General features: G+C 43.5%; 1 protein-coding gene across 1 annotated transcript in view; it reads left to right on the top strand.

Moving 5' to 3' along the window:
• Positions 1 to 4,884: 4,884 nt before the first annotated feature.
• LOC308306752 (V-set and transmembrane domain-containing protein 2A-like) overlaps positions 4,885 to 27,419 on the top strand; it is a gene marked incomplete at both ends in the record, with an annotated part of 58,420 nt that continues 35,885 nt past the window's right edge. The window contains 2 exons of the mRNA XM_080751797.1: positions 4,885 to 4,972; positions 6,365 to 6,534. Of these exons, the coding sequence (XP_080607923.1) occupies positions 4,885 to 4,972; positions 6,365 to 6,534 (258 nt within the window). The remainder of the gene's footprint in view (positions 4,973 to 6,364; positions 6,535 to 27,419) is intronic.

The raw sequence follows: 27,419 nt of genomic DNA, 5'->3' as shown, positions 1-27,419 counted from the left end.
AACCTGATGACTGGACTCCAGAGTGTGACATTGCCTTTGTCAGTCTTAGAGAGAGTCTGTTGAACTGCGTGGTCCTCGCGCATCCTGATTTCTCACGTCCCCTGATTCTGTCAACTGATGCTTCCTTGGACGGGCTCGGAGCGGTGTTGTCACAAGTGGCAGCTGGCGAGAATAAAGCACGTCCCATAGCATTCGCAAGTAAGACCCTGAGCAGCTCTCAGAAGAACTATCCAGCTCACCGGCTCGAGTTCTTGGCGCTGAAGTGGAGTGTGTGTGACAAATTCAGCCATTGGCTGAAAGGCAATTCCTTCACAGTGTGGACGGACAACAATCCACTCACATACATAATGACTAAGCCCAAACTTGACGCTTGCGAACAGCGATGGGTCGCAAAGCTCGCTCCTTACTCGTTCAGCCTGAAGCACATTGCTGGAACCAAGAACATAGTGGCTGATGCTCTCAGTCGGGACCCGTTTGCCAGGACAGTTGGACATAGACTTGTCTCAGAAGCCTACAGCAATCTGCTTGCCGAATCTGAAGACGTTGGAGAAGAGGGAGTTCAGGATGCCTTTCGTTTGAAAGTCCAGTGTCACCGGACAAAGAGGGCTGGACGAGGTGCTGCGAGGTCCCATTGTCTTCCACCCCTGTCTGACAACGCTGTGAGAGCTGTCCTTGATTCTCATGACCACTGGGATGCAGCTGCAGAGTCCAGGGCGACGGAACTGATCCAGTCTGTTCAACAACTTGCTCCACCAGGGCAGGACCTGTTGCCTGCTTTATCCCTGGAAGAGCTCCGAAAATGTCAAGAGGTTGACCCTGGCATCTCCGAAGTCATGCCGTTTCTGAATCGTCAGAGGAGACCCTCAAGGCGGGAGAGAGACGGTCTGGACACAAGTGCTATGGTACTTATCAAGCAGTGGGAGAGACTTAAAGTCGTTGATGGTGTGCTCTATAGAGTCTCCAAAGATCCCATAAGCAAACAGAAAAGACACCAGTTCGTCTTGCCCCAAAGTCTGGTGGTGAAGGCCTTGCGTGGTGTGCATGACTTGGCCGGACATCAAGGGCAGGCGAGAACGCTGCACCTGGCGAGACAGCGTTTCTTCTGGCCTAGAATGGAGCATCGGATTAAGGACTATGTGAAGTGCTGCCAGAGGTGCATCCTGGCCAAGACACCTGAACCTTCCGCCAGAGCTCCACTTGAAAGTATCAGGACCTCCGCTCCTATGGAACTGGTGTGCTTGGATTTCTGGAGTGCGGAGGATAGCAAGCAGCGTTCAGTGGACGTTCTTGTCCTGACCGATCACTTCACAAAGCTAGCTCATGCCTTTCCCTGCCCCAACCAACAGGCGAAGCAAGTGGCTAAGAAGTTATGGGACAATGTCTTCTGTGTCTATGGCTTTCCAGGGCGTATTCACACAGATCAAGGGGCCAGCTTTGAGAGTGAGCTCATCGCAGAACTGCTAAGAATGTCAGGAGTCTCCAAGTCGCACACTACGGCCTACCACCCTATGGGGAACGGAGGAACTGAGAGATTTAACAGGACTCTTGGGAATATGCTCCGTTCGCTGCCACTGAGAGAGAAGGCCAAATGGCCCCAGCAGATCCAAACCCTGACGTTTGCATACAATGCGACGGTGCATGAGACGACTGGATATGCGCCCTTCCATCTCATGTTTGGTCGGGTTCCAAGGCTTCCTGTTGATGTGATGTTCAAGCAAGTTCTACACGACCCAGTGGTTGTTGACTACGGCAGCTATGTCTCAACGCTTATGTCTCATCTCCATGAGGCAGCTGACATTGCTCAAAGGCATGCTGTCAAGGAGCAGGACAAGCAAGCCAGAGGTTACAATCGGAAGGTCAAGGGGACTTGCCTGAACGTGGGAGACAGAGTGCTCCTCGCCAACAAAGGTGAGAGGGGAAAGAAGAAACTTGCGGACAAGTGGGAACCAACAGTTTATACTGTCGTGGACAGGAACCCACAGACTCATATCTACAAGTTGGAAGATAACGAGGGGAGAACCAAGGTGGTGCATCGCAACCTTGTCCTGGATGTCAGCTTCCTGCCCATAGTGTCGGCTGATGAAGACGTGCCCGAAACTGAGGACAGTCTTGATGATTCAGAGGAGGATTCTCGGATGGAGGATCTCAGCAACTCCTTGGAGGAAGAGGAGGAGGAAGAGGAGGATAGGACAAGCGCCTGGGTACTGAGTGGGGTGGAAGACACTGCCAGTCACCAATCCTGTGATGATGCTGATATGGATGAAGATCAGTCTGATGCAGAGTCAGACCCTTCAGTCGCACCAGATACAGCGTCTGCGATTGACGCAAGTAGTGGCCAGTCATATACACCAGTCACGGCGCCAGCAGTCGACACAATCTTTGTCCCGACAGTTATCCCTGACACAGTGACATCTGTTGTTGAAGGACAGGGCCGAGACGGCCAGCCACCCGCACAAGCAGACACGCAGGGTGTGGTCAGGACACGTGTTGGCAGAGTTGTTAAGAAAGTCAACCGCCTGGTGGAGACGATGGCTCAGCAGCCGTTCACCATGAGAGTGTTCGCTAACTCCCAGTCCCTTCGACTCCTGTTCTAGAGGGGTTCTTTTGTTTCTTCTTGATTTTGTTTTATTGAAGTATTGTTTCTTTTTCACTGTTTTGTGTTTACTTTGCACTATGTTACTGTGAGTGGTGCTCTTACCGTGTTTGTACACGGGTATGGAACTCAAGTGGGCCGGGTAACTTGGTGTACAAGGCACCAAGCGATTCTAAGAGGGACCAAGGTTTGGCCAACTTTTTGTTTTCTCTTAACCTGTTTACCAGGTAGCTTATTGCTGAATGTGAATATCAGATACTCATGTAAACCCGTGCCAGTTTTGACACAGTGTTGGTTGTCCACAAAGTGTTATGTCCAGTTGACCACTCAGGATTTTGGTGTAATTCAGGAGGGGTGAATGTAGCAGGTATATAAGATATACAGTATTTATGCATTCCACCAAGAATCCCTCACGTTTTATTGTATTTTCCTTTATTATTTATTCCCACTCTTATTCTGTAAATAGTTTTGACAATAGACCGTTTTGGGAGCTTTTCTTTTATTTTGAAGTCCTCACTTCCTGTCTAGCGTCACCCTACCTGCGTGTGTTTCCTCTCCTTCCTCACTTCTAACCTGTCAGTGAGGAGGTGAGCTTCTGTGTTTTTGTCTCTCTTATGATTTCGGTTTTAAAGTTCATTTAAGGTGATATAACCAATGTAATCTGTCAAAAACGAGTGTATACTGTACTTATGTGTTACTGGGTGTTTGCTGGGCAACAGTTTGAGTGTTTTAGCGAACTTTTTGATGGTAAACTGGTTAGCAGTGTTTAGCAGTGTTTATGAGGACTCACACACACAGCGTAGCAGCCTGCTTCATTGTTGTTTTCCCTCCATTTCAGACAGTGTGTGCTGCAGACGTTTTGTGATGCTAATGCTGCTGCATTCTTTTATTTATTTCTGTCCAGGTATGTTATTGTTGCTCCCCTTTACTTTATGTGGTCTATTGTGTTTTGTACTGTATTTACTTTATTGTTTTATTTACTTGTTCATAGAAAAAATCACTTAGCCGGTGGTGTATTAATTTCTAATGGGATTGTAATGTGTATTATTGTGAATTAATGTGAATATATGTGAGTATTGTGTGGACTCACTTCTAACCTGTCAGTGAGGAGACAGTGTGTGCTGCAGACGTTTTGTGATGCTAATGCTGCTGCATTCTTTTATTTATTTCTGTCCAGAAATAAATCATGCCACAGTTTCGGCTAACGTGACTACAGTCTCCTCATCATCTACACAAGTTAACACAACGCAGAGCAGTAGCGAGGGTCTGCTAGAATGTAGGCCCAGACCGGCTACACATGCATCTTCCAACATGGTAGTCATGTTGTGTTGCAATAATTATGATAATGCTTTGCAAGGAGAATGACAAAGTATTCCGTTTTGCTGCTAAATTAAAGGAATAGTTCACCCCCAAAATGAAAATGTTCCTATCGATTACTGAACCCTTAAAGACTTGAATTCATCTGGATATTTTTTGTTTGTTTGTTTTAATTCCTAGGACAACAATTTGATTATAATAAATGTACCTCCGTTGATTCCGGATGGAGACACAAAGGGTTAATGTATTATAATGAAATGATTGAATGAAAAAAAAAAAAAAAACATGAATTAAAGTCTCCAGTGGGTAAATAGAATATTCCTTATGGATATTCCTTTAAGGTGATGTTTGGCTTATATAGGCATAGCACACCTTTTAGTTAAATGATCACAATTTTCAGGGCAATTGGCTAATGCTGTCGCAGTGACTGTCTTATGGTCACACAGAGGCGACATTTTAAGGAGAAAGTGAGCTGAGAGAAGTGGAGTTTTTGCTGTGGTGTCTGTGGTCGCATGCACCACGCCATAAAGAACCGACACTATACCGTCTCCTCTCCTCTCCTCTCCTCTCCTCTCCTCTCCTCTCCTCTCCACGACGCACAGCACAGCACAGCACACAGGGGGGAGCGGAGAACAGAGCCAGTAATTCTATCTACATCCTTCACAACACCTCGTAGGAGCGGTGCAGACCACAGTCAGAGAGACCGTGGTGGTGACGCACAGGAGAAGAAAAGGAGGAAACCCACACAACTTGAGGAGCTACAAGTGACCATCTGGATTCTGCAGCATGTTGCCCGTTTGGCTCAAAAACACTGGACCAGCAACTGTTTGATATATTTGCTGGCCGATACATTTTTGCGTTGGTGTGGAAATTATAATATAAGGGTCGGTTTATTTGCTTTTGGTGTGGACATCGAGGGTATATTTTCTTCGTTTGGCGCTGTGACATTTCCTGGGATCACTTCCTCTATTGGAATGATGTGGACCTCATCTCATCGTGATACTGTTGGATTTGTTTTCTTGCTCGGTTTTTATTGTGTCCAGCCTGGATTCTCGTTTGAAGGTAAGGATCGAATGAAAAGATCTGTCGTGTAAAAACTGCTGCTTGGGTGGCGTGCCCGCAGATGGTCCAGAAAGTGTTAAAAGTGCGCAACACTCGTTTTTTTTTTAATATACTGTTTATATAGGCTATAGCTAGGCCTAAAGGATGTCGCTGCAGTGACTAATGATGCAATAATAATTAATGCTAGATCAAGTGGGTAAAGGGTAATTATACTGAGGTTGTTTGTCAACTGCATGTGACAGTTTGACACCGCACACCGGGTGATATTTCAGTGTCATTTCAATCTAGGGATTCCTCTCTCTCTCTCTCACTCACTCACTATTACGGAATACATCAGTTATGACTAAATGAAGGCTGACTTGTTGAAGAGCTGGGTGGCAGCTTGCCTTACATATAGGCTGGGATAGCCTACTTGTGAGGACGTGTCTTGGCTCTTGCTCGTCGTCGACTCGTCCTCAATTGCAGCTCGATGGGGAGCGCTTCTCTTTTCAGCACCATGGACAGCAGCCTCCTTAATTCGACCACTAAATAAATAGATAGGCTACTTGGTACAATGGACATGGTCCTCTCTCTGTCTCTGTCTCTGTCTCTCTCTCTCTCTCTCTCTCTCTCTCTCTCTCTCTCTCTCTCTCTCTCTCTCTCTCTCTCTGTCTCTCTGTCTCTCTCTCCCTCCAAATCTTGTATAGCGTTTTTTCTTTTCTTTTTTCTTTTTTTTTTGAGAATTAATGTCCTCTCATGGATGCTGGGATTGGTGGTTAACTGTCTGTCTGTCTGTCTGTCTGCCCGTCTGTCTGCCCGTCTGTCCGTCTGTCTGTCTGTCTGTCTGTCTCTCTCTATTTTTTCACCCTGGTCATCATGGCACAAAATGATTGTCCAGTGTTGCTGTACTATGTTAATAAAAATAAGTACTATATGCAGATTCTCTCTCTCTCTCTCTCTCTCTCTCTCTCTCTCTCTCTCTCTCTCTCTCTCTTCTCTCTCTCTCTCTCTCTCTCTCTCTCTCTCTCTCTCTCACACACACACACACACACACACACACACACACACACACACACACACACACACACACACACACACACACTCACTCACTCACTCACTCACTCACTCACTCACTCACTCACTCACACTCTCTCTCTCTCTCTCTCTCTCTCTCTCTCTCTCTCTCTCTCTCTCTCTCTCTCTCTCTCTCTCTCTCTCTCTCTCTCTCACACACACACACACACACACACACACACACACACACACACACACACACACACACTCACTCACTCACTCACTCACTCACTCACTCACTCACACTCACTGCTGTGTGTGTGTGTGTGTGTGTGTGTGTGTGTGTGTGTGTGTGTGTGTGTGTGTGTGTGTGTGTGTGTGTGTGTGTGTCCCAAACAGGCGTATTCACTGACCTCCCCGCCAACCTAACGGCCAGGGAAGGCCAGAACATTGAGATGGCGTGCGCTTTCCGCAGCAGAACGTCGTCAGTGTATCTGGAGATTCAGTGGTGGTTCATCAAAGCACCAGAACCCATCGACAGCGAGGAGGAGGTCGACACAGAAGAGGAGGTATTTGACTCTGTGTCCTTGTTTTGTTTTGCTTTGCTTTGTGTCAATGGCTGTCATATACTGTAGTCTTCAAAAGGAATGATGCAACAGTTATTCTCTATTTCATTTTATTGCACTTTATCATCACACTAGTCTTCAATTATTCTAATTTGATGTTTTTGAGCAGTCCAATAGATATTTTGAGTGGAATCTTTGCATACATGAGTCGGCATTAGGTTGAGCGGCCGTCTTGGAATCCGTCCGAAGGTTCCAGGTTTGATTCCCGGCTATGGCTATGTGTCGAAGTGTCCCTGAGCAAGACACTGAACCCCCCAACTGCTCCTGTTTCTTCCGCTATCGGTGTGTGTGTGTGTGTGTGTGTGTGTGTGTGTGTGTGTGTGTGTGTGTGTGTGTGTGTGTGTGTGTGTGTGTGTGTGTGTGTGAATGTCGTAAAGCCCTTTGGAGAAAAGCACTACAGTATACCGTATAAATGCAGTCCATTTACCATTAATGCGGTCCATTTATAAATGTGACATCTTCCCCCCCGTTCTGCAAAGCACAGGGACCACATTATTACACACGCACGCACGCACACGCGCACGCGCACACGCACACGCACACGCACACACACACACACACACACACACACACACACACACACACACACACTTTATTGAAATGCAGTGGCTGCTAGCTGGTGGTTTTGTGGAGGTCAGATGTACAGGATGTTGTTGATGCTGAAATAATCTTTAAAAGATAAGATCAGAATCAGATAGATCAGTGGTTCACAACCAGTGGTCCGAGTACCACCAGTGGTCCTTGAGGGGGTTCCAGGTGGTCCCCAGCTAAATAATGGAGACTTGGTAACCAAATCGACCCATATGGATCTTTAACTTTTGAGAGCGTAAAATGAAACGGCAACAACATTTTTGTGGTCTGAGAGGCAAAATCTCAGTTAAAAATCTCTAATGGTCGTCCTTAGCTCAAATGCCGAATACATAATGGGCCTTGATATGAAACATGTTGAAAACCCCTGAGATAGATACAGAACTCCACAGTTATGACTTGTAAATTACTTCATTACACTGGCACAAGCATGAACAGCATTTTATTATGAATTATTGTTGTCTTATGCTGCTGGTTTGTGACAGTTCCCCTTTCCTGGGTAATTATGTATGGCTTTGTTTGTTTGGAATATGTGACTGTGTTTACGTCCTTTTAAATTGCAATTAAGGCAATTGCTGCAAGTGACTACATAACATTACCTACAGTTGGCCGCATTGGTGTGTTTTCATCACAGACATAATACTCAAGGTTGGATTTTTAAAAACACAAAAACAGAAACAGAGACATTTTCTTAACCATTGAAACCCCTATATACAGTACTTCTCCATACCTAAAATAGCATAGCTGATCTACAAGCTCACGGTGTGTCGTATTGCAATGGGTTGTGAGCTACAATTGATCTTGTGCAATAAATCTCTTGACAAATTTGGACAGATTTTCCCAAAATTAAGGCTCTGTTCCTTTCAGGTCAAACAGAGTCAGGGTGTTGATATTGTGCATGTTGGCTCACTGGAAACACTCTGCTACACCAGTAGGTCTCAAAGTGTCCTTGAGGGGGTTCCAAGTGGCACCTTATGGGTCTGTAACTTGTGTAAAAAAAAAGAGGATTGTACACTCAGAGTTGTGGTAGTCCTTGATATCAAAACGTTTAAGAACCACCATGCTACAGTCCACTAAATGGGACATAGCCTTAATCAGAATCATTGGTAACACCAGGGAAGGAAGCAGGGATATGCTGGGCCCCTGATTCAGCCCGGGAAAAATAGTTGGAGAGGCCCTCATTGTGCGCTATAGAGAGAGATCTCTCTGTATAGCGCTGCTGCTACTCAAAGATTTGCCATTTCAGATCATGACAAATGACAAGCAAGTGGGCCAATTACTGTACATGGGTTATATTTCGTCGTTGTCGGATGGAAACCTTGTATGTCCAAAACCCTTTGTTTTGTAATTATCATTTTAAAAATGATTTAAACTAGTGAAAACAGACGATCTACAAGCACACAACGCCTCGCACCGCGAGGCGTTGTGTGCTTGTAGATCTGCTGTTTTCACTACTTTTGTGCAATGGCCTTGTATGATGATGCAGGGCTTTGCTTTGCGAAAAAATGTATACATTTGAAACTTGGAGATACAAGGTTTCTGCCCCGACAGTGACGATTTACTTCGTTGGCCGCCCAGCCCCCAAAATGGAACGAAGGCCGACATTTTATTTTAATTTTTTCTAATGGGAATGAACCGGCCGTTCGGGAGTTGTCCCGCTTTTCCCAATGGCCAGCACGTCCCTGGAAGGGAGTAAAGAAGGGGCCCTGTTTCTTTATGATATGGCTGCTGTGCATAGAGCCTATTCAGTCATGATAAAAGTGAATGATCAGAGGGAGCAGTATCAAAAGCAGACACTTATCTGGGTGGCTTGGGGGAGCAGCAGCCATCACAGCTATCACAGTGACATTGTCGTCATCTATCAGGATAACGTCAGCCTGGCTTTGATGTTGTTCTGATCCTCCCTGACTCTCCCAGATGCCAGGCTGCAGGAGACGATCCAGTATCCATGCAGATCCATGTCCTTGTGTTGTCATCAAAGAAAGGCTGTTGGAAATGCTTTGTGCTACGTTGGAGATTTAAGGGGAACCGATTTGGGGTAAACAACGCATCGTGATGCCTTGAGGGGTTGCAGATCAGCTATTATTTGTATCAGGCTATATTAGTGGGGGGAAAAAAGTAAATAATAATAAACGTTAGGAAAATGCTCGCCTATAATGACATGCCCAAGATATGCCCAAAAAGATTAGAGTTAACCATGCTACCTGTCTTTCAATACACTCCTGTGTAATAATCAAATATAAACAGTTCTTAATAATTCACTAAAAAGTCACCAAAGTAGTTCCCGGCTACCAGTAAGAGCAACCTCCCCCTGACAGAGGCGAGTGCTTACTCGCAGGCCTGTGTGTTAGACCAGGGGTCTTCAATGTTTTAAGGCCAAGGACCCCTTAGTTGAGAGAGAGAGATGAAGCAGGGACTCCCGCAAAAGCTTTTAATAGATTCCATATAGTTTCATTGCTTGACAGCACGATCATCAGTGTATTTTGGATTCATGTCAATTTGTGTTTTCAGATATTTATTTGAACCGTCATCAATACTTAACACATCGACTGCCCTCTGAGTGCCCCCATAGCACTTCCATAGAAGAATACGAGGCCCTGTTGCATCAATGCATGCGTGATGACGTCACTTGGTCACATGAGCGCAGACAGGATGTTATTGTGTAACTTACTGTATGGGCTAGTGTTGATCATCTGTTCACTGCCGATCAAAATTTTTACATTTTGCCGCACGCGGCCACAGTTTTAGCCATAAAACAAACATCGGAGATAAAGGGCTTTAAAGATGGGGAAATGCATTGGAGTATACGCGAAAAACGGCCGCGCGATGCTCTCAGCGTCGACTCGAAGCGACTAGCGGCTAATGGGCTACATCCAGGCGTATCCCCGACCTAACGGTGAGATATAAAGTTATACTGTAATTACAGTAAACGCGTCCAACGCGTCGTGGGCCTCCAGCGACATCAAAGAAATTGTCGCGTAGACACCTCGTGGGCACCCGCTGTGTTAATAAACTTGACCTTTCACTCTGTACTTAGTCTGCTCTTTTTCCCCTCTATATCGAACTTCTTTGCCGAAAATAGCCGATCTACAAGCTCACAACGCCTCCCTTAGAGATTTACAAAAGATATTTGTATATTTATATAAATGATTCTAAGCCTAGAATCAAGCCATCCAGGATCCTGGTGAATAATGACTATAAAACCTTTGATTCTGTGAAAAACAAACAAACAAACAAAAACAAAAAAGATTAGACAGAGGTCTGTTATGGAGCTGATACAGCAACACTGAATTCAGCAATTGTCCAATCAGAATCAAGCATTCAACCAAGCTGTGTAATAAAATGTTATATTATCTGATGGTTTGATCTTGCATTTTTCTCAAACCCTCAAGTAGCTGAAAATCCTTCCTTCGGATAATAAAGAGAGAATTAATTCTTAGCTGTCCCTTTTTGATCAATGGACTAAAATGAATAATGAGGAATAATGAATCCAGAGTCGGTGACAATATTCTTTGTGTCGCCTTTGTTTTACTTTCTTTCACAAGAGACCCTTGTAAAAAAAGAGGAGTGCAGACCTAGCATTCACCATATTCCTGGCCATTCTATGGAGGCTGCCATTTTCCTTTTACAGAGGGCGCTGGAGCATTTTTATTTGTGTGCTGCTTCATAAACATCTTTTCACTTCCTCCCAAGTAAGGAAGTGACATGGAATTGTTTGTTGCCAGATTTTGCCAAAGAAATAAGCCCAACAGAAGCAACTACAGTAGGCTATATTACATTCACATTTGAAAATAGCAGATCAGCAAGCTCACAATGTGTCACATTGCGACACATTGTGAGCTTGTATATTTGCTATTTAAAAAATATTGAGGGAAAACATTTTTTGAATATCTTTGAAACATTTTAACAACATAAATCTCTGTGGAGGTCCCTGGCACCACATATTTTCAGATGGGGGTCTGCGACTGTGGACAAATATGTTATCTGGGGTCCTTGATATGAAAATATTTGGGAACCACTGGTTTAAAAAATATTAGAAAGTAAGCCAAATAAGCAACTATTTTTTTAGAGAAATTGCTTATTATAAGCAGACATGCATGGCAACCCAGGTACATTCAGAGCCTAGAGCCTAGAACGCCAACTACTGACACTTTAAAGAGGTGGTGCCATAGTTTTGTGCTTTTTCTGTTTTTCATGTGTCTAGGAGGTTGAAAGTACTTCATTAGACCCCCTGATGTGTTTTTTTTTTGAAAAATGATTTATTCTCTTAGTATTTGTTTGTTTTCTCTTGGAGGCTGCCACCTTGTGGCCAAAAGTGTCAGTTAAAAAACACAGATAAAATGACATATAATCATCCCCTCCCCTTTTACCATTCACCCAACACTGTGGGGTGTGGCTATATCAGCTGGGTTACCACCCACCATGCCATCCATGCATACTTAATGAACTGGGGGTGTGGCCACATAAAAACCCAATTTTAACTCTTTCTGTATACATTTTTGGAAAAGATCTTCCTCCTAGTATAATCATAATACCTGATAATCATGTTTTAGAGGAGGGGAAATCATGGCACCACCTCTTTAATGCAAGGACAACAGGAAACCAAATGATGTTTTTCAGGCCAGCTTTTTCAGCCTCCGCCTCTTTCAGGATATGAACAGGAAGCCGGGGGCGGGGCCAGGAATAACGTGAATAGAACCCTGGCTGACCATGGTCAACTAAATACTGTATTTTATGGGCATTAAGTTGTTCAAGTACTGTATCTTTTCGGAATGTCTGCTTTCTGTAGTCTGAATAACAGAGAGAGAGAGAATGAAAGGAGAGGGTAGAAGACAATATGACATACTGTATGATGTCACACAATGTGTAACCTTGCAATGTGCGTATTAATTGGGCGAGACATGAGCACGTCTGATTTGAAGGGCATTGTGTGAGTGATCGTCCTCCATCAAATTAGATGTCATAGCAGAAGGAAAAGAACCCCTTGGCAAAGGCAATGTTCAGCAGATAGCTGAACATGAGAGAAAGTTACAAGGTAATAAATGCATATAAATAGTAATCTAGGATCATAGGTAAACCAAGGACCCATCATCAGTCTAACTCTAACTGTTAAAGGCCCAGTTCACCTCTGGGATCTTATTTTATTGTTGTTTGGGACACAATCAACACAATCCTGAGTTATGTTTCAATAAAATAAGATCTGTTTGTCCCAGAGGTGAACTGGGCCTTTAACACTTTTTATAGTCCTAAATAGCCTGCATCAGGGTCACTACGTTATGCCACTGAAACGTGGCATACACTGATGAGGGGTCTGCCATTAGACCTGGTTTGTGGCACCTGTGGACACATTAAATAAGGGCCCCCAGGGGCCATGTTAGGCGTGGCTTGGGTCTGCCATGAAAAAGAAAAAAAAAGAAAAAAAAATACACTTTTAACAGTTTAACTCGGTGACAATTGCTCTGATCAGCTGAAGAAGGCCGTTTCAAGCTATTAGGCAGGTGACTGGATGGGACCGTCTGTCTATCACTAACTCCAACCACTCATATTGACGTGTCTGCATGACGTATAGCTGCGCCGGCAGGAAATTAAACATTAAACGCAAGCCTCTTCTTTCAAATGCACTTCACGTCGCGGTCCCCCGATGGGGATGGAGGCGGGCACGGGGGACCGCAACGTGAAGTGTTTTTGAAAAAAAGAGGCTTGCAGCTTGTGGTAGCGGCAAAGATGAATAGTGAAAGAACTGCAGTGCAATTTGACAGGCGCTTCTCGTTCGCTCTGATCCTGCCTGTAGCTGCCGCTGATTGGTTTTGAACAAGGCGCTGTTCGGTGTAGCACCAATCTCTGAGCGGTTCCAAATGGATGCTGTATGAGGAACTCGATATATGCCACCATCTAGCGGAGTCAGGTTACCATAGAACTGCATAATGATGAAAATGTGGATTCACTTACAATCAGAGTTCACTTTGGGTCTTCTTAGTCCAACCTACTGTACATGGTTTCTTGTTTGCCTTCAGATAACACCTTTACAATCCTGCAAACTGACGATTCTGTTTATTGTGGAATTACGTGCAGATCTCAAAACAAGAGAGCTTATGTTTCTCAATGTATCTCACCTTGATCCCTTTAGAATAGATCCTCTTAGGAGAGCACACACACTTTAATCTATTTACGCTTTAAAGCTGGTGCACAGCAAAGCCTGCAGTATGAATTCAACTCTGAGACCCTGCAGATTCATATTCCCAATCTTCCAGTTAAATTAGCACTCGTTTTTTACGGTTTGGCTCTGCATGAGGGATCGAGGGATAGCTGCCTGAGAGAGTGTGTGCGCGCGTGCGCATGCGTGCGTGCGTGTGCGTGTGCGTGTGTGTGTGTGTGTGTGCTTCCATCCATCTGACTGTCTTTCAGTGGTGTAAAGTAACAAAGTACATTTACTTAAGTAAGGTACTTAAGTACAATGTTGAGTTATTTGTATTTACTTGAGTATTTCTAATTTCCAAAACCTTTACGTCTGCTCCGCTACATTTATTTGAAAACTTGACTCCCTAGTTACTTTGCAGATATAAATTATAATATTATAACACATACCACTTTAGCCCCATTTTATACCTTTACATTTGAACATAGCTGATCTACAAGCTCTTTACCTTTTGTATTTTGTAGATCTGCTGTAGATCTGCTTGTAGATGTCACGGTGAGAGGCAGGATTGTAGGACCCAGTAGCAGAACACACAGGCAGGAGCAGAGCAGGTCAAATATATAATGATTTATTCTTCAAACTACATGGAACATAACAACAGGACTGGAACATAACAACACCCATAACAACATCTAAGACCTAGCAAGGGACACAAGGGACTGGAGGGTTTAAGTAGACACAGGGTAACTACACACAGGTGAAACAATCAACACACGATTGGCTGGAACAGAAACAAGACACAGGTGAACTACAATTGCAATTACTAACTGGTGAGACAAGACAGGAAACGGTAACAACTACAGCAGACAGGAAACACTAATAACAATACTACACAATACAGTACACGGTTCCTGACAGTACCCCCCCTTTAAGGGATGGATTCCAGACATCCCAAAAACATTGTCAGAACACTTAGCAGGGAGAACATTCTTTGAAGACATATTTGTTAACAAAAATTGGCAAGAACCAATCAAATAAAATAAAAAACTTTACAGAACACTTAGCTAGGGTGGGTGGAGGGGGGTTGGAAAGGAGGGGCTCAGCACCAAAAACTGGACTGGCAAATACAAGTCAGGACAAACACATTTGACTGGTTTTGGGCAGGGCAAGACATAAAGCTAAACACAGCTAACACAATACACAAACTAACAGACTAACTGACAGACAGACACACAGACAGACATGCAGGCAAACACAAGGACAAGCAGACAGGGACAAGGTGAGACAAACTGAGAGACAAACAAACTAACTGACAGACAGACAGACAGGCAGACAAGCAGGCAGTCTGACATAACAGGTGGTTAAACAGGGGCCGAGGGGACTGAGGAGAAGACAAACGCACAAGCAAACTGGCAGACAGACATGCATACATACAAACTGGGAGACAGGCGGACAAGCAGACAGGTAGAGTGGGCAAAAGACTGGTTAGTGGAGAGGATGCTCCAAAACTGAACAGGGGGGGCCGGGGAAAGGTACCAGTCTGGGGAAACTGAGGGTCACAATGTTCGGAATGGTCAGAAGCGGTGTCACCTGGGAAAGTTGACAAGGGTTCTGGAGACTGTTCAGGCAGGTTGGGAATGGCTGAAGAGGGTTCAGGTGGAGCAGTAAGCTCTGTGGAGGCGAGCTGCACCATGGCCTCAGTAGAGGCGGGCTGCGGCGGCAGCGGCGTGGCCTCGCAGGCGAGCTGCAGCGGTTCGGAGGCAAGCTGCAGCGGCGGGGCCTCAGACAAGAGCTGCAGCGGCTGGGCCTCGGAGGCGAGCGGCAGCGGCGTGAAGGCGAGCTGCAGCGGTGTGGCCTCGGAGGCGAGCTGCAGCGGCGTGGAGGCGAGCTGCAGCGGCGTGGAGGCGAGCTGCAGCGGCGTGGAGGCGAGCTGCAGCGGCGTGGAGGCGAGCTGCAGCGGCTTGGCCTCGGAGGCGAGCTGCAGCGGCGGTGCCTGAGACGAGAGCTGCAGCGGCGGGGCCTCAGACGAGAGCTGCAGCGGCGGTGCCTGAGACGAGAGCTGCAGCGGCGGGGCCTCAGACGAGAGCTGCAGCGGCGGGGCCTCAGATGAGAGCTGCAGCGGCGGGGCCTCAGACGAGAGCTGCAGCGGTGGGGCCTCGGAGGTGCTGGGCGGCAGTGAGGGCTCCTGGACACGCTGGTGACGATTGGAGCGTCCGCGTCTTCTCCGGGTGACCTCAAGAGCGACAGGATGAGGGAGCACAGGGTCCGGACAGGTGGGATCCAGGCTCACCAACCCAAGCCGAACCACTGGAGAAGGCTGCTCACAAGCCACAACAGGCTGGAACACAGGCTGAGAAGCAGGCTCAGCAGGCAAAGGGTGGTTGCTGGACAGCAAGGACTTTAACATGGTGGTCAGTTGCCTTGCCGTTTCCTCCACCAGACTGACTAGGTTTGGTCTCCTCTTCATGAAATTAAAGAGTTCTTTGAGGGCAGACCTAAGAGCTGTCTCCTGCTGTAAAACACATGTGGTGTTCTTAACTGCAACTACATAACTCTGAATTGCCAGCAGGTCGTCGTCAATCTCCTGGAGTTCTGCTGGGTCCATGTTTGGCTAGGTCTTACTGTCACGGTGAGAGGCAGGATTGTAGGACCCAGTAGCAGAACACACAGGCAGGAGCAGAGCAGGTCAAATATATAATGATTTATTCTTCAAACTACATGGAACATAACAACAGGACTGGAACATAACAACACCCATAACAACATCTAAGACCTAGCAAGGGACACAAGGGACTGGAGGGTTTAAGTAGACACAGGGTAACTACACACAGGTGAAACAATCAACACACGATTGGCTGGAACAGAAACAAGACACAGGTGAACTACAATTGCAATTACTAACTGGTGAGACAAGACAGGAAACGGTAACAACTACAGCAGACAGGAAACACTAATAACAATACTACACAATACAGTACACGGTTCCTGACAGTAGATATGCTATTTTCAAACATTTTGTTCTTTTACTTTTGGTACTTTAAGTACATTTTGATGCCAACACTTTTATACTTACTCATTAAAGATTTTGAATTCCGGCTTCTACTTGTTGTAACAGATAATTAATTACTGCATTGCAATATTGATACATTTACTTAAAGGGGAAGACCACCCATTTTCAATATTGAACTATGTCATTAATATACCTTAGAGGAGTTGTGTGGAAATAATAATAAAAAGTTCTCCCTCTTCTGTGTTGCCTAGAACTGGAGGATTGATTTTGGGGTTTGTATTGTAAAGTACAATGTATGATGTCATCAAGTTGTGATGGGGAAACAGAAGAGGGGGAACTTTTTTTTTCTTTTTTTTCACACAACTCCTCTAAGGTATATTAATGACATAGTTCAATATTGAAAATGGGTGGTCTTCCCCTTTAAGTAAAAACATGTGAGTACTTTTTCCACCACTGCAGTCTTTCTGTCTGTTTTTATCGAGCTAATCTCGCAAATAGCTGTACTGTCACAGATCTGTCGTATACACTGCCAGTATCTAAATAGCTACAGTGCCCCCCCACCCCCACCCCCGGACAATTAGGCTTATGAATGAACAAGGCAGAAGAAAAAGTATGCTTGGGATAAAGCTACTTTTTGAGTGACATGAAAGGAGATGGAATATTGATTTTCTTTCCCCCCAAACAGGTCCAGTTGGAGATGGAATGAAATGCAGCAGTCGTTCAGCGAGCTTGTTATGAAAGAAATCCACATAATGGATCACCTTCTAGCACTTCACTCTCCCCCACATTTACTCAAGTACTGAACTTAAGTACAATTTTGAGTTTTTTTCAACTTTACTGGAGTAGTTCCAGTGCTTTTACTTCTACTTCAATACAATACAAATATTGTACTTTAACTCCACTACAATTATTTGAAAACTTTAGTTAGGCCTACTAGTTACCAGTGATGGGCAAGCTACTTGGAAAATTTAGTAAGCTAAGCTACAAGCTACTCTCGATGAAATATAGCTTAAGCTACAGCAAAGCTATCCACAGAGAAATGTAGCAAAGCAAGCTACAAGCTACACAGCAAAAGTAGCTTACTACAACAAAGCAATTTTTTTTTAAATCAACTTCATGATCAAATGATCAGTACAACTTTCCACCAAACAAATTAGTAGGGCAGGAGAGAGGGGTCTACCAGCACCCCAATGACATGTTTTCGAAACCTGTTTTTTTTGGACCGTTATGATGTCTAGTTATGATTTCTGCTTGTTGCCGTCGCCAACTAATGCCCCATGGGGTTCATTTTTAACCTTTTCTCACAACTATTCCCAATCTGAACCATACAATGGTCATAACAGAAAATGCCATAACTCTTGATGTAAACAACCTACAGGGACAAATGAACACACTTTTCTATATGATTTTGACCCAGGGAATTCATTAAAGTGGTTATTTTTAACATTTAAGCACATCTTGACCCTATTTCAGGACAGAAACGGCGAAAAATAACCCAAAAATGATCAAAACACGTCTATACTTCTCTTTGTACAGATGAATTAAGGTGTATTCCTTTTATACCACAGGTTTTTAGGACCCTTATGATGTCTAGTTATGATTTCTGCTTGTTGCCGTGGTCAACTAATGTCCCATGGGGTTCATTTTTAACCTTTTCTCACAACTATCCCCAATCTCAACCATACAATGGACATAACAAAATGCCATCACTCTTGATGTAAACAACCTACAGGGACAAATGAACACACTTTTCTATATGATTTTGACACAAGGAATTCATTTCCGGCAACATTTTTAACATTAAGGCACATCTTGACCCTATTTCAGGACAGAAACAGCGAAAAACGACCAGAAATGTTCAAAACACATCTATATTTCTCATTGTACATACTGTATAAATATTAAGGTGTATTCTTTTTATACCACTTGTTTTTTTAACCCTGATGGTGTCTAGACAATATTGCTTCTTGTTGCCGTGGTCAATCAACGTGGCTTGGGGTTCATTTGAACCCTTTCTTACACCTATCCCCAAAACAAAACATAAGATGGAGATAATAGAAAATACCATAACTCTTGAAGTAAACAACATACAGAGACAAATCACCACATTTTCCCACATCATTTGCACCCAAGGAACTCATTAACATGGTTATTATTAAGATTCAAGCACATTTTGACACTACTTCATGGCAGAACCTGCAAAAGATTTGCAGAAAATATTCAAATCACATCTATATTTCTCTTTGTACAACATTTCTAAGGTCACACGTCATGTTTCTTAGTACCCTAATGGTGTCTAGTGTCAAGATTTAGTAGTGTTGCCCAACTCATGTCCCATGGGGTTCATGTTTTTTCCCCAGATATGTTTTTGGGCTTTTATGCCTTTATTGACAGGACAGTAGACTGACAGGAAACGGGGAGAGAGAATGACACGCAGCAAATCTGGACGGGCTCTGGGATCGAAACAGCGACCCGCTGCAGGCTACACAAAGCCTACTGTATGTGGGATGCGCCCAGACCATTTTGAATCGATGTCCGTAAGTTATCAAAGAACAATTTCACTGGTCAGTGTCTTCCATCTCATCAAACTCCACCTCATCCTCTTCCTTATCATCATCATTATCATCACTGAGGACAGCCAACAGGTCAATGAGAGATTGGGGAAGAATTGGCCCACAAGACCAGACAGGCTCCAAAGGCCCTCCTTCCGTCTTCTGCCACCCCTGACCTTCGCCATAGGTTTAGGCCCCCACAAGATTGGCTCAGCTGCTCGCTTGTAACAGGCCACTCACTCTATAGTTCACCCGCTGGATGTGGGGGATGAGCATATTGGCAGAGGGGCAGGTGGGCAAAATGCACTCTAGACCTGTTGCAGAGGGTCTTGTCTTCTCCCACCAGTTTATTCAGCATCTTGCTCCTACCATGGTTCACTGATGTATCACGTGCTTGATTTTACATCACACACGCGAAGGCTTCCAGCTGCTCCTGCACTTCCGGCTTCAACTTACACTCATTTTCAAGCATTTCTCTCAAAATGTTGCATTATGTATAATGCAACATTTTGAGAGACCACATTTAGCAATAATCGTAACAATCATTCTACAGCCAGCTGGGCAATGAGTGTAAGTTGAAGCCGGAAGTGCAGGAACAGCTGGAAGCTTTCACGTGTGTGATGTAAAATCAAGCACGCGATACATCAGTCGACCAGGCTAGGAGCAAGACGCTGAAGAAAATGGTGGGAGAAGACAAGACCCTCTGCAGCAGGTCTAGAGTGCATTTTGCCCACCTGCCCCTCTGCCAATATGCTCATCCCCCACATCCAGCGGGTGAACTATAGAGTGAGTGGCCTGTTACAAGCGAGCAGCTGAGCCAATCTTGTGGGGGCCTAAACCTATGACGAAGGTCAGGGGTGGCAGAAGACGGAAGGAGGGCCTTTGGAGCCTGTCTGGTCTTGTGGGCCAATTCTTCCCCAATCTCTCATTGACCTGTTGGCTGTCCTCAGTGATGATAATGATGATGATAAGGAAGAGGATGAGGTGGAGTTTGATGAGATGGAAGACACTGACCAGTGAAATTGTTCTTTGATAACTTACGGACATCGATTCAAAATGGTCTGGGCGCATCCCACATACAGTAGGCTTTGTGTAGCCTGCAGCGGGTCGCTGTTTCGATCCCAGAGCCCGTCCAGATTTGCTGCGTGTCATTCTCTCTCCCCGTTTCCTGTCAGTCTACTGTCCTGTCAATAAAGGCATAAAAGCCCAAAAACATATCTGGGGAAAAACATGAACCCCATGGGACATGAGTTGGGCAACACTACTAAATCTTGACACTAGACACCATTAGGGTACTAAGAAACATGACGTGTGACCTTAGAAATGTTGTACAAAGAGAAATATAGATGTGATTTGAATATTTTCTGCAAATCTTTTGCAGGTTCTGCCATGAAGTAGTGTCAAAATGTGCTTGAATCTTAATAATAACCATGTTAATGAGTTCCTTGGGTGCAAATGATGTGGGAAAATGTGTTGATTTGTCTCTGTATGTTGTTTACTTCAAGAGTTATGGTATTTTCTATTATCTCCATCTTATGTTTTGTTTTGGGGATAGGTGTAAGAAAGGGTTAAAATGAACCCCAAGCCACGTTGATTGACCACGGCAACAAGAAGCAATATTGTCTTGACACCATCAGGGTTAAAAAAAAACAAGTGGTATAAAAAGAATACACCTTAATATTTATACAATATGTACAAAGAGAAATATAGATGTTTTTGAACATTTTCTGGTAGTTTTTCGCTGTTTATGTCCTGAAATAGGGTCAAGATGTGCTTGAATGTTAAAAATGATGACGTAAATAAATTCCTTGTGTCAAAATCATATAGACAAATGTGTTCATTTGTCCCTGTAGGTTGTTTACTTCAAGAGTTAAGGCATTTTGTTATGTCCATTGTATGGTCCAGATTGGGGATGGATGTAAGAAAAGGTTAAAAATTAACCCCATGGGACATTAGTTGACCACGGCAACAAGAAGAAATCATAACTAGACACCATAAGGGTCCTAAAAAACATGTGGTATAAAAAGAATACACGTTAATGTATTTGTACAAAGAGAAATATAGATGTGTTTTGAACATTTCTGGTCGTTTTTCGCTGTTTCTGTCCTGAAATAGGGTCAAGATGTGCTTTAATGTTAAAAATGTTGCCGGAAATGAATTCCTTGTGTCAAAATCATATAGAAAAGTGTGTTCATTTGTCCCTGTAGGTTGTTTACAAGAGTGATGGCATTTTCTGTTATGTCCATTGTATGGTTGAGATTGGGGATAGTTGTGAGAAAAGGTTAAAAATGAACCCCATGGGACATTAGTTGACCACGGCAACAAGCAGAAATCATAACTAGACATCATAAGGGTCCTAAAAAACCTGTGGTATAAAAAGAATACACCTTAATTCATCTGTACAAAGAGAAGTATAGACGTGTTTTGATCATTTTTGGGTTATTTTTCGCCGTTTCTGTCCTGAAATAGGGTCAAGATGTGCTTAAATGTTAAAAATAACCACTTTAATGAATTCCCTGGGTCAAAATCATATAGAAAAGTGTGTTCATTTGTCCCTGTAGGTTGTTTACATCAAGAGTTATGGCATTTTCTGTTATGACCATTGTATGGTTCAGATTGGGAATAGTTGTGAGAAAAGGTTAAAAATGAACCCCATGGGGCATTAGTTGGCGACGGCAACAAGCAGAAATCATAACTAGACATCATAACGGTCCAAAAAAAACAGGTTTCGAAAACATGTCATTGGGGTGCTGGTAGACCCCTCTCTCCTGCCCTACTAAATAGGCAGGCAAAAAAAATGCTCAGTTCGATTGATTATTATAAAACTGGAAACAAGCCCTCATGTCTGGCTTTTTGTGCAATACTTTCATTTACTTTTTAAATTAAATGTGTACCTTTTCAGGCTGTGACCCCCCCCAAAACAATCATATTTGAACAGGGGACCCCACCCTGACAAGCAATTGGAATTAGGAGTTGAGGCATTACATTTAGTTTCACTCTGTTCCACCGATAAATATTGTGAAAATAGCAGATCTACAAGCTCACAACGCCTCGGAACACAAGGCGTTTTGCAATTTGTGCCTCTTTTACTATATTGTCAATTTGGCAAATGTTTGACCGGTTTTTATAGTTGATAACTTTTAATGCAGTTTTGGTCTTTTATTTATATTTTTTTAGGTACTAAAAATGTCTAAAAGGTCCTTGAATTGCCACTTCACTGCCATTAGTTAGCTGTGGACAAAAGAGTGCACTGACTTGTGTGCTGTTGGAACAGCTGATAAGCTGCAGCCAGCGGTGGACAGTAACTGAGTAAATGTACTTGAGTACTTTTACTTACTTTAAGTAGGCTATTTTTAAAAACATGTACCGGTATGTACTCTTGAATACTCCAGTACATTTAAAAGCATGTAGCCTACTTTTTTCACTTGTAACATTTTGACTGAGATACTTTTACTGTGGACTCTGTGCTCTTACTCAAGTACTCGGGTCGAGTACTGTCCATCTCTGGCTGCAGCACCTCAATCCTGATTTATGCTCCGCCCCGCGAGATCTACAAGCTCACGAAGTTAGCATTTGCAACGCGATGTGAGCTTGTATGTCAGTTGTTCACACTCAGACGTTCTCTGAACTGTTGGGAATTCTTTTCCTCACAAACTTTATTTAGCAGTCACTTTTTTAGCAGTCCACCCATTCACTTAGATCAGCCAACACAGGGATGCTGACAGAACCCTCGCTAAAAGCCCCAGGACAAAAATCCACTCATCCGAGACAGTTTGCCCTCCTGGCCCCCAAGCTGTGGAATAAACTCCCTGTCGCACTTAGAACAACGGACTCACTCGCTAGCTTTCGCCGTGGACTGAAGACTCACCTTTTCAGACTCCACCTAAACCCATAGCACTACTGAAACACTCAATGACCATACAGGAAGCTAGTTAGCATTTGTTTTTTAGGTTTTTAGAATCCTTTTTTTTTCTTTACTGATTATATTGTTTTTTAGATTGATATTCATATGCATTTGTTATATTGTTGTTGATGTTCTGACATGTTATCTTGTTTATTATAGTGATGTATTATCTGATTATTGTAAGTCACTTAATTAAAAGCATCTGCTAAATGCCTAAACTGTAAACTGTAAACTGTAATTTTCGCCTGGATAGTAACGTGTAGCGTTTGTTGGATGCTACGTCACTACTGGGGTCTAAAAATAGCTACGCTACAGAAAAAGCTATTTGGTTCAAATTTGGATACTTGTAGCTCGCTACTGTCCTTCACTGCTAGTTATTATATATCACTGCTAGATTATTATTACAAAACATACAGTAGCCACTTCGGCCCTATACTGTTTACATTTCGGCCGTTTGAAAATAGCCAATCTACAAGCTCACAATGCGTCGCATCGTCTAGCGCGTGTGTCCATCGTGCATGATAGTGCACGGATCGTGCACGCCGTGGTCCGTTCGCGATTACCAAAGACCCCATGTTAATCCACGCTAGCATTGCTGAGCTAGCATCAGTGTCGTGTCACAAGGAAGTAAGCGCAGCAGAAAGTCATCCCACCCCCCAAAAATGCATATCCGGTTAAGCTTCCGGTCCCAAACCGGAAGCACTATGGACTCTCTTTGACCGAAACACAATTGTGCCGCACCGAGCATCACCTCTACTTACCTCTCCTTAACAAGCAGAGTTTATAAATCTGGTGGGCGTAAAAAATCCATGGACCACCGCCACGCTCTCTGGGTGACCTCAGCATCTCTCTCTCTCCCTCTCTCCAGAGTCTTGCAGAGATAATAGCATCAGCAGTCAATACAATGCACAACCCCTGATAACTGCTCCCATCGACCTGGCGCTCATTATACAGATGTAATGGATGTAATGGTTTTCAATGAATACGTGGTGTCTGTGTGGGAGGTCCACTTTACATTTGTGTGGGTATGGTACATACACGCACGCACGTACACACACATACCGGTACATAGACGCATGCACACACACACACGCACGCACGCACGCACGCACACACACACACACACACACACACACACACACACACACACACACACACACACACACACACACACACACACAGTGCTGTAGGTGAATAAGGTCACATTTGTCTCTTCTCTGGCTCTTCCAGCAGTCCTCCTCTCTGCTAATGAAGTCATCTCAACAACATGCCAATAACAATACTGATGTAGGCCTTGGAATGACTCCAGTTGTCCAGAGAGGAGACAACTCCATCTGGACTCCATGTGATGTACAGCAGTGGTTCTCATCCTTTGGGTCTGGGATTTTTATTTTGGGGGGGTGCCCTCAGTGAAGTGACAATTTAAGGACTTTTAAGACCTTTTTTAATAAAAAAAAAAAAGAGAGAAAAGAAGAAAGAAAATAAATAATACCATTGCTGCATCTGTTGTAATCAACACATGATATACAAACTGGTCAAACACTGGCCAAATTGTCTAGGCAAAACCAATGAAAATAGTCGATCTGCTATTACAAAATAAAAGTGCTTGTCAGGTTGGGGGGAGGGGGGGGTCCCAGTTCTAATGTGATTTTGGGGTGTTACAGCCCAAAAAGGTTGAGAACCACTGATGTACAGCAGTGGGGAAGTAAACAGTGGTGCACAGTAACAAAGTACATTTACTTGAGTACTGCAACTTAAAGATGGGATGCCGTGATTCTTTCCCCCCTACATCATCAGGTATTATGATTTTACTTATTTTACTTGGAGTAAGATTTATTTTTCAAAAAGTAAAAAGTGTTAAAATTGTGTTTTATGTGGCCACACCTACCTTCTCATTAAGTATGCCTGGTTATCAGGTGGGTGGTAGTCTAGACTCTAGAGTAACGCGGACAGTCTATGCTGGCAGATGGGCGGGGTTACACAACCCGGCAAATCTCACTGGAAGTCTCCCAATAGCATATTCTGTTCTCCTCCCCCCATCCCCCTCTGCTCAGCGCAGAGGGCTCAGAGAACGCTGCTGCGTCATGACGTCAACAAATTCGACAAATTAGTGCAGAGGGATGTTGACAAGTGCGACGCCCCTCTGCACTCTGATTGGTTAGGGAAATGCTACACTTCCTGCATCAGTGATTTTAACGCGATAGCCCAGGCTTTATTTTTCTACCGATCGCCAAATAAAGGCTGGGTTTCTGAGGCTAGGTGGGTGGTGACTGAAGTTAGCCACACCCACAGTGTTGTTGAATGGTAAAATTATATATATATATATATATATATCATGTCATTATATCAGTGTATTTCAATTTGACCTTTTGACTCAGAGGCTCTCAGCTTTCAGGAAGTAACCACAAATACACAGGGAAGAGATATTTGCATATAATAACCACACCTGGGGGGTCTATTAGAGCAATGCTAACTCCATAGATACATACAAAACAGCACATCTTTAAGTAAATTGTTTGAGTAGCTTATCTGCCTACTTAGAGAGTATTTTGCAACTCAACAATATGAGAGGAGGTGTAATGGGGGAGGGAGATGGCTTTGTCAGTTGAATGGGGGTTAAGTTGTACAGTAATGAGACTAGGAATATAAGATCACTACGTTAGAATGTATAGTGAAAATAAAGTTCAAAAGTTGAAATAAAAAGGACCTTTCATTCTGGCTACATAATTCATGGTTGTAGTGATGTAATCCCATCTTTGTCGATGAGGATAGATTCGAGAAAAAAAAAAGAAAACCTTGGGGGAATAACAGTCGTCCAATGCACACGGTTAGGTGAACTCAGACTGCAGTGCAACTCCAGAGCCTTAAGTGAACTGAACCTCTACAGTATCTGCAGTGGCCTATTAAATGCCAGAGAACACTCCCTGCTTTTATAGGAATTCATCTGGCACTACAAAATATCGATTGTCTCCCGATCCACGTTTCCAATTCACTCAACTATATGTAACTGTGACCACTATCCGTTTGGAGTGTGACCGGTGGGTGACCGATAAGATAATTTCATTTTTAACCTTTGTTTACTCATTGATTCCCTCTGATAGCCATGCCCTGCTTCTTCACAGTCACACACACGCAGGCACGCACGCACGCACAGACTCTTGACATATCAAGCAGCTGAGCAAATATACTTAAGCTCATCCGATTCATGGCACTTCCTCTTGCTGTCAGTGTTGTCACTGATGTTGTATGTGCTGCTTTGTTTGCTCCCACCACCACCTCAGCTAGGGGTGTCGCACCAAATTCTGGGCCCTGGGTACAAGGATTCACTGCGGGCCCCCCATGAATGTTCTTCTTAGGGGGGGGTTAACCAATTTAGACTGGGAACGCATTATTACACATTATTTTGTGCTTTAACTATTGAAAAATAGCAGATATACAAGCTCACAGCACGGCACCGAGTGCCACACTGCGAGCTCATAGATCTGCTATTTTTGAAAAATGTTGATAAAAAAAAAATACACATATAGATGTGTGTATTTTAATATGTGAAGGTGCCGTGTTATTTCAATTACTTTTTTCATTTATGTTTGTATAATACAATAAAATAAAATACAAACATTTAAAATAAAAACATGGCCCCCTCATGTATTAGGAGGACAGTATGAGTCACCAGAACCAAGGATGGGTGTATTTGATGAATCTATCATGGTTAAAATGGAGTTTGAAGTTACAATGGGTTTGTATTGTCTGATTGTTACAAATCTTTAAAAGGCGTTTTCTCAAAATGAGGTTTTCCTCATACACAGGTACACAAATCTCCACTTGCATCCACATACACCAGACTTTCCAGTTTTATTCTTATCTATATCCTGAAGATTTTTACAGAATTACATCACATTTCTTCCCTAAAAACATGGCGAAAATGTGTTTTATTTATTTTTTTATTCATACCTGTTGACACCTATTTTTTGATTTATGGGGTGATACGAAGATATCCGATCTTCAGATTTATGTACCTAAAATGTATGCAAATTAGGCAATATTAGTGCATATAATGCCTAATTTGCATATTTAAACATCATTTCAGGAAACGTGTAATAGAACAAATCTTAGTTTTAATGTAAGTAATCAACTAGAGAAGTTTCATTGTGATAGCTATCAGTTTTTCTTTTACCCTATTCACCTGCCATGTCTCACCTTAACTCTTTTACTGCCTTATTTATTATTTATTTATTTTTCAAAGTACAGTAGCTTACCTTTGCAATGTTATAGAAAATTATCCATGCATTATTTCCAAATGATTTTCTTTTTTAATACACAATTATAGCTGTAATCGAGCCAAACTGACTGCAGGGGCAGTCACATGCAATGAATGAGGCTGCAAATGTCACTTGCTTCCCCCCCGTAGCTCAGGGCATAACAATGTATATTCTAGATCCAGTCCATAGAAAACGTCCAGGAAGTGATTTCAGTTCACCTCCATTGTTGTTTATGTGTGGTGGAGATTTGAGAGCAGCGTTACGGGAGCTGTTTTTACTGTCCACACCCGTGCGACCCCTCATCATCTTGCAGTGCTCAAAGAAGGTAAAGAATGAACAAATGGCTGTTCATTTTGGCAATAGTAACCTGCCTGAATGG

The sequence above is a fragment of the Nannobrachium achirus genome (genome assembly GCF_963921795.1).
Source record: "Nannobrachium achirus genome assembly, chromosome: 21".
Lineage (NCBI taxonomy): Eukaryota > Metazoa > Chordata > Actinopteri > Myctophiformes > Myctophidae > Nannobrachium > Nannobrachium achirus.
The sequence above is the reverse complement of the archived record's forward strand: the minus strand, read 5'-3'. Positions and strand labels throughout refer to the sequence as shown.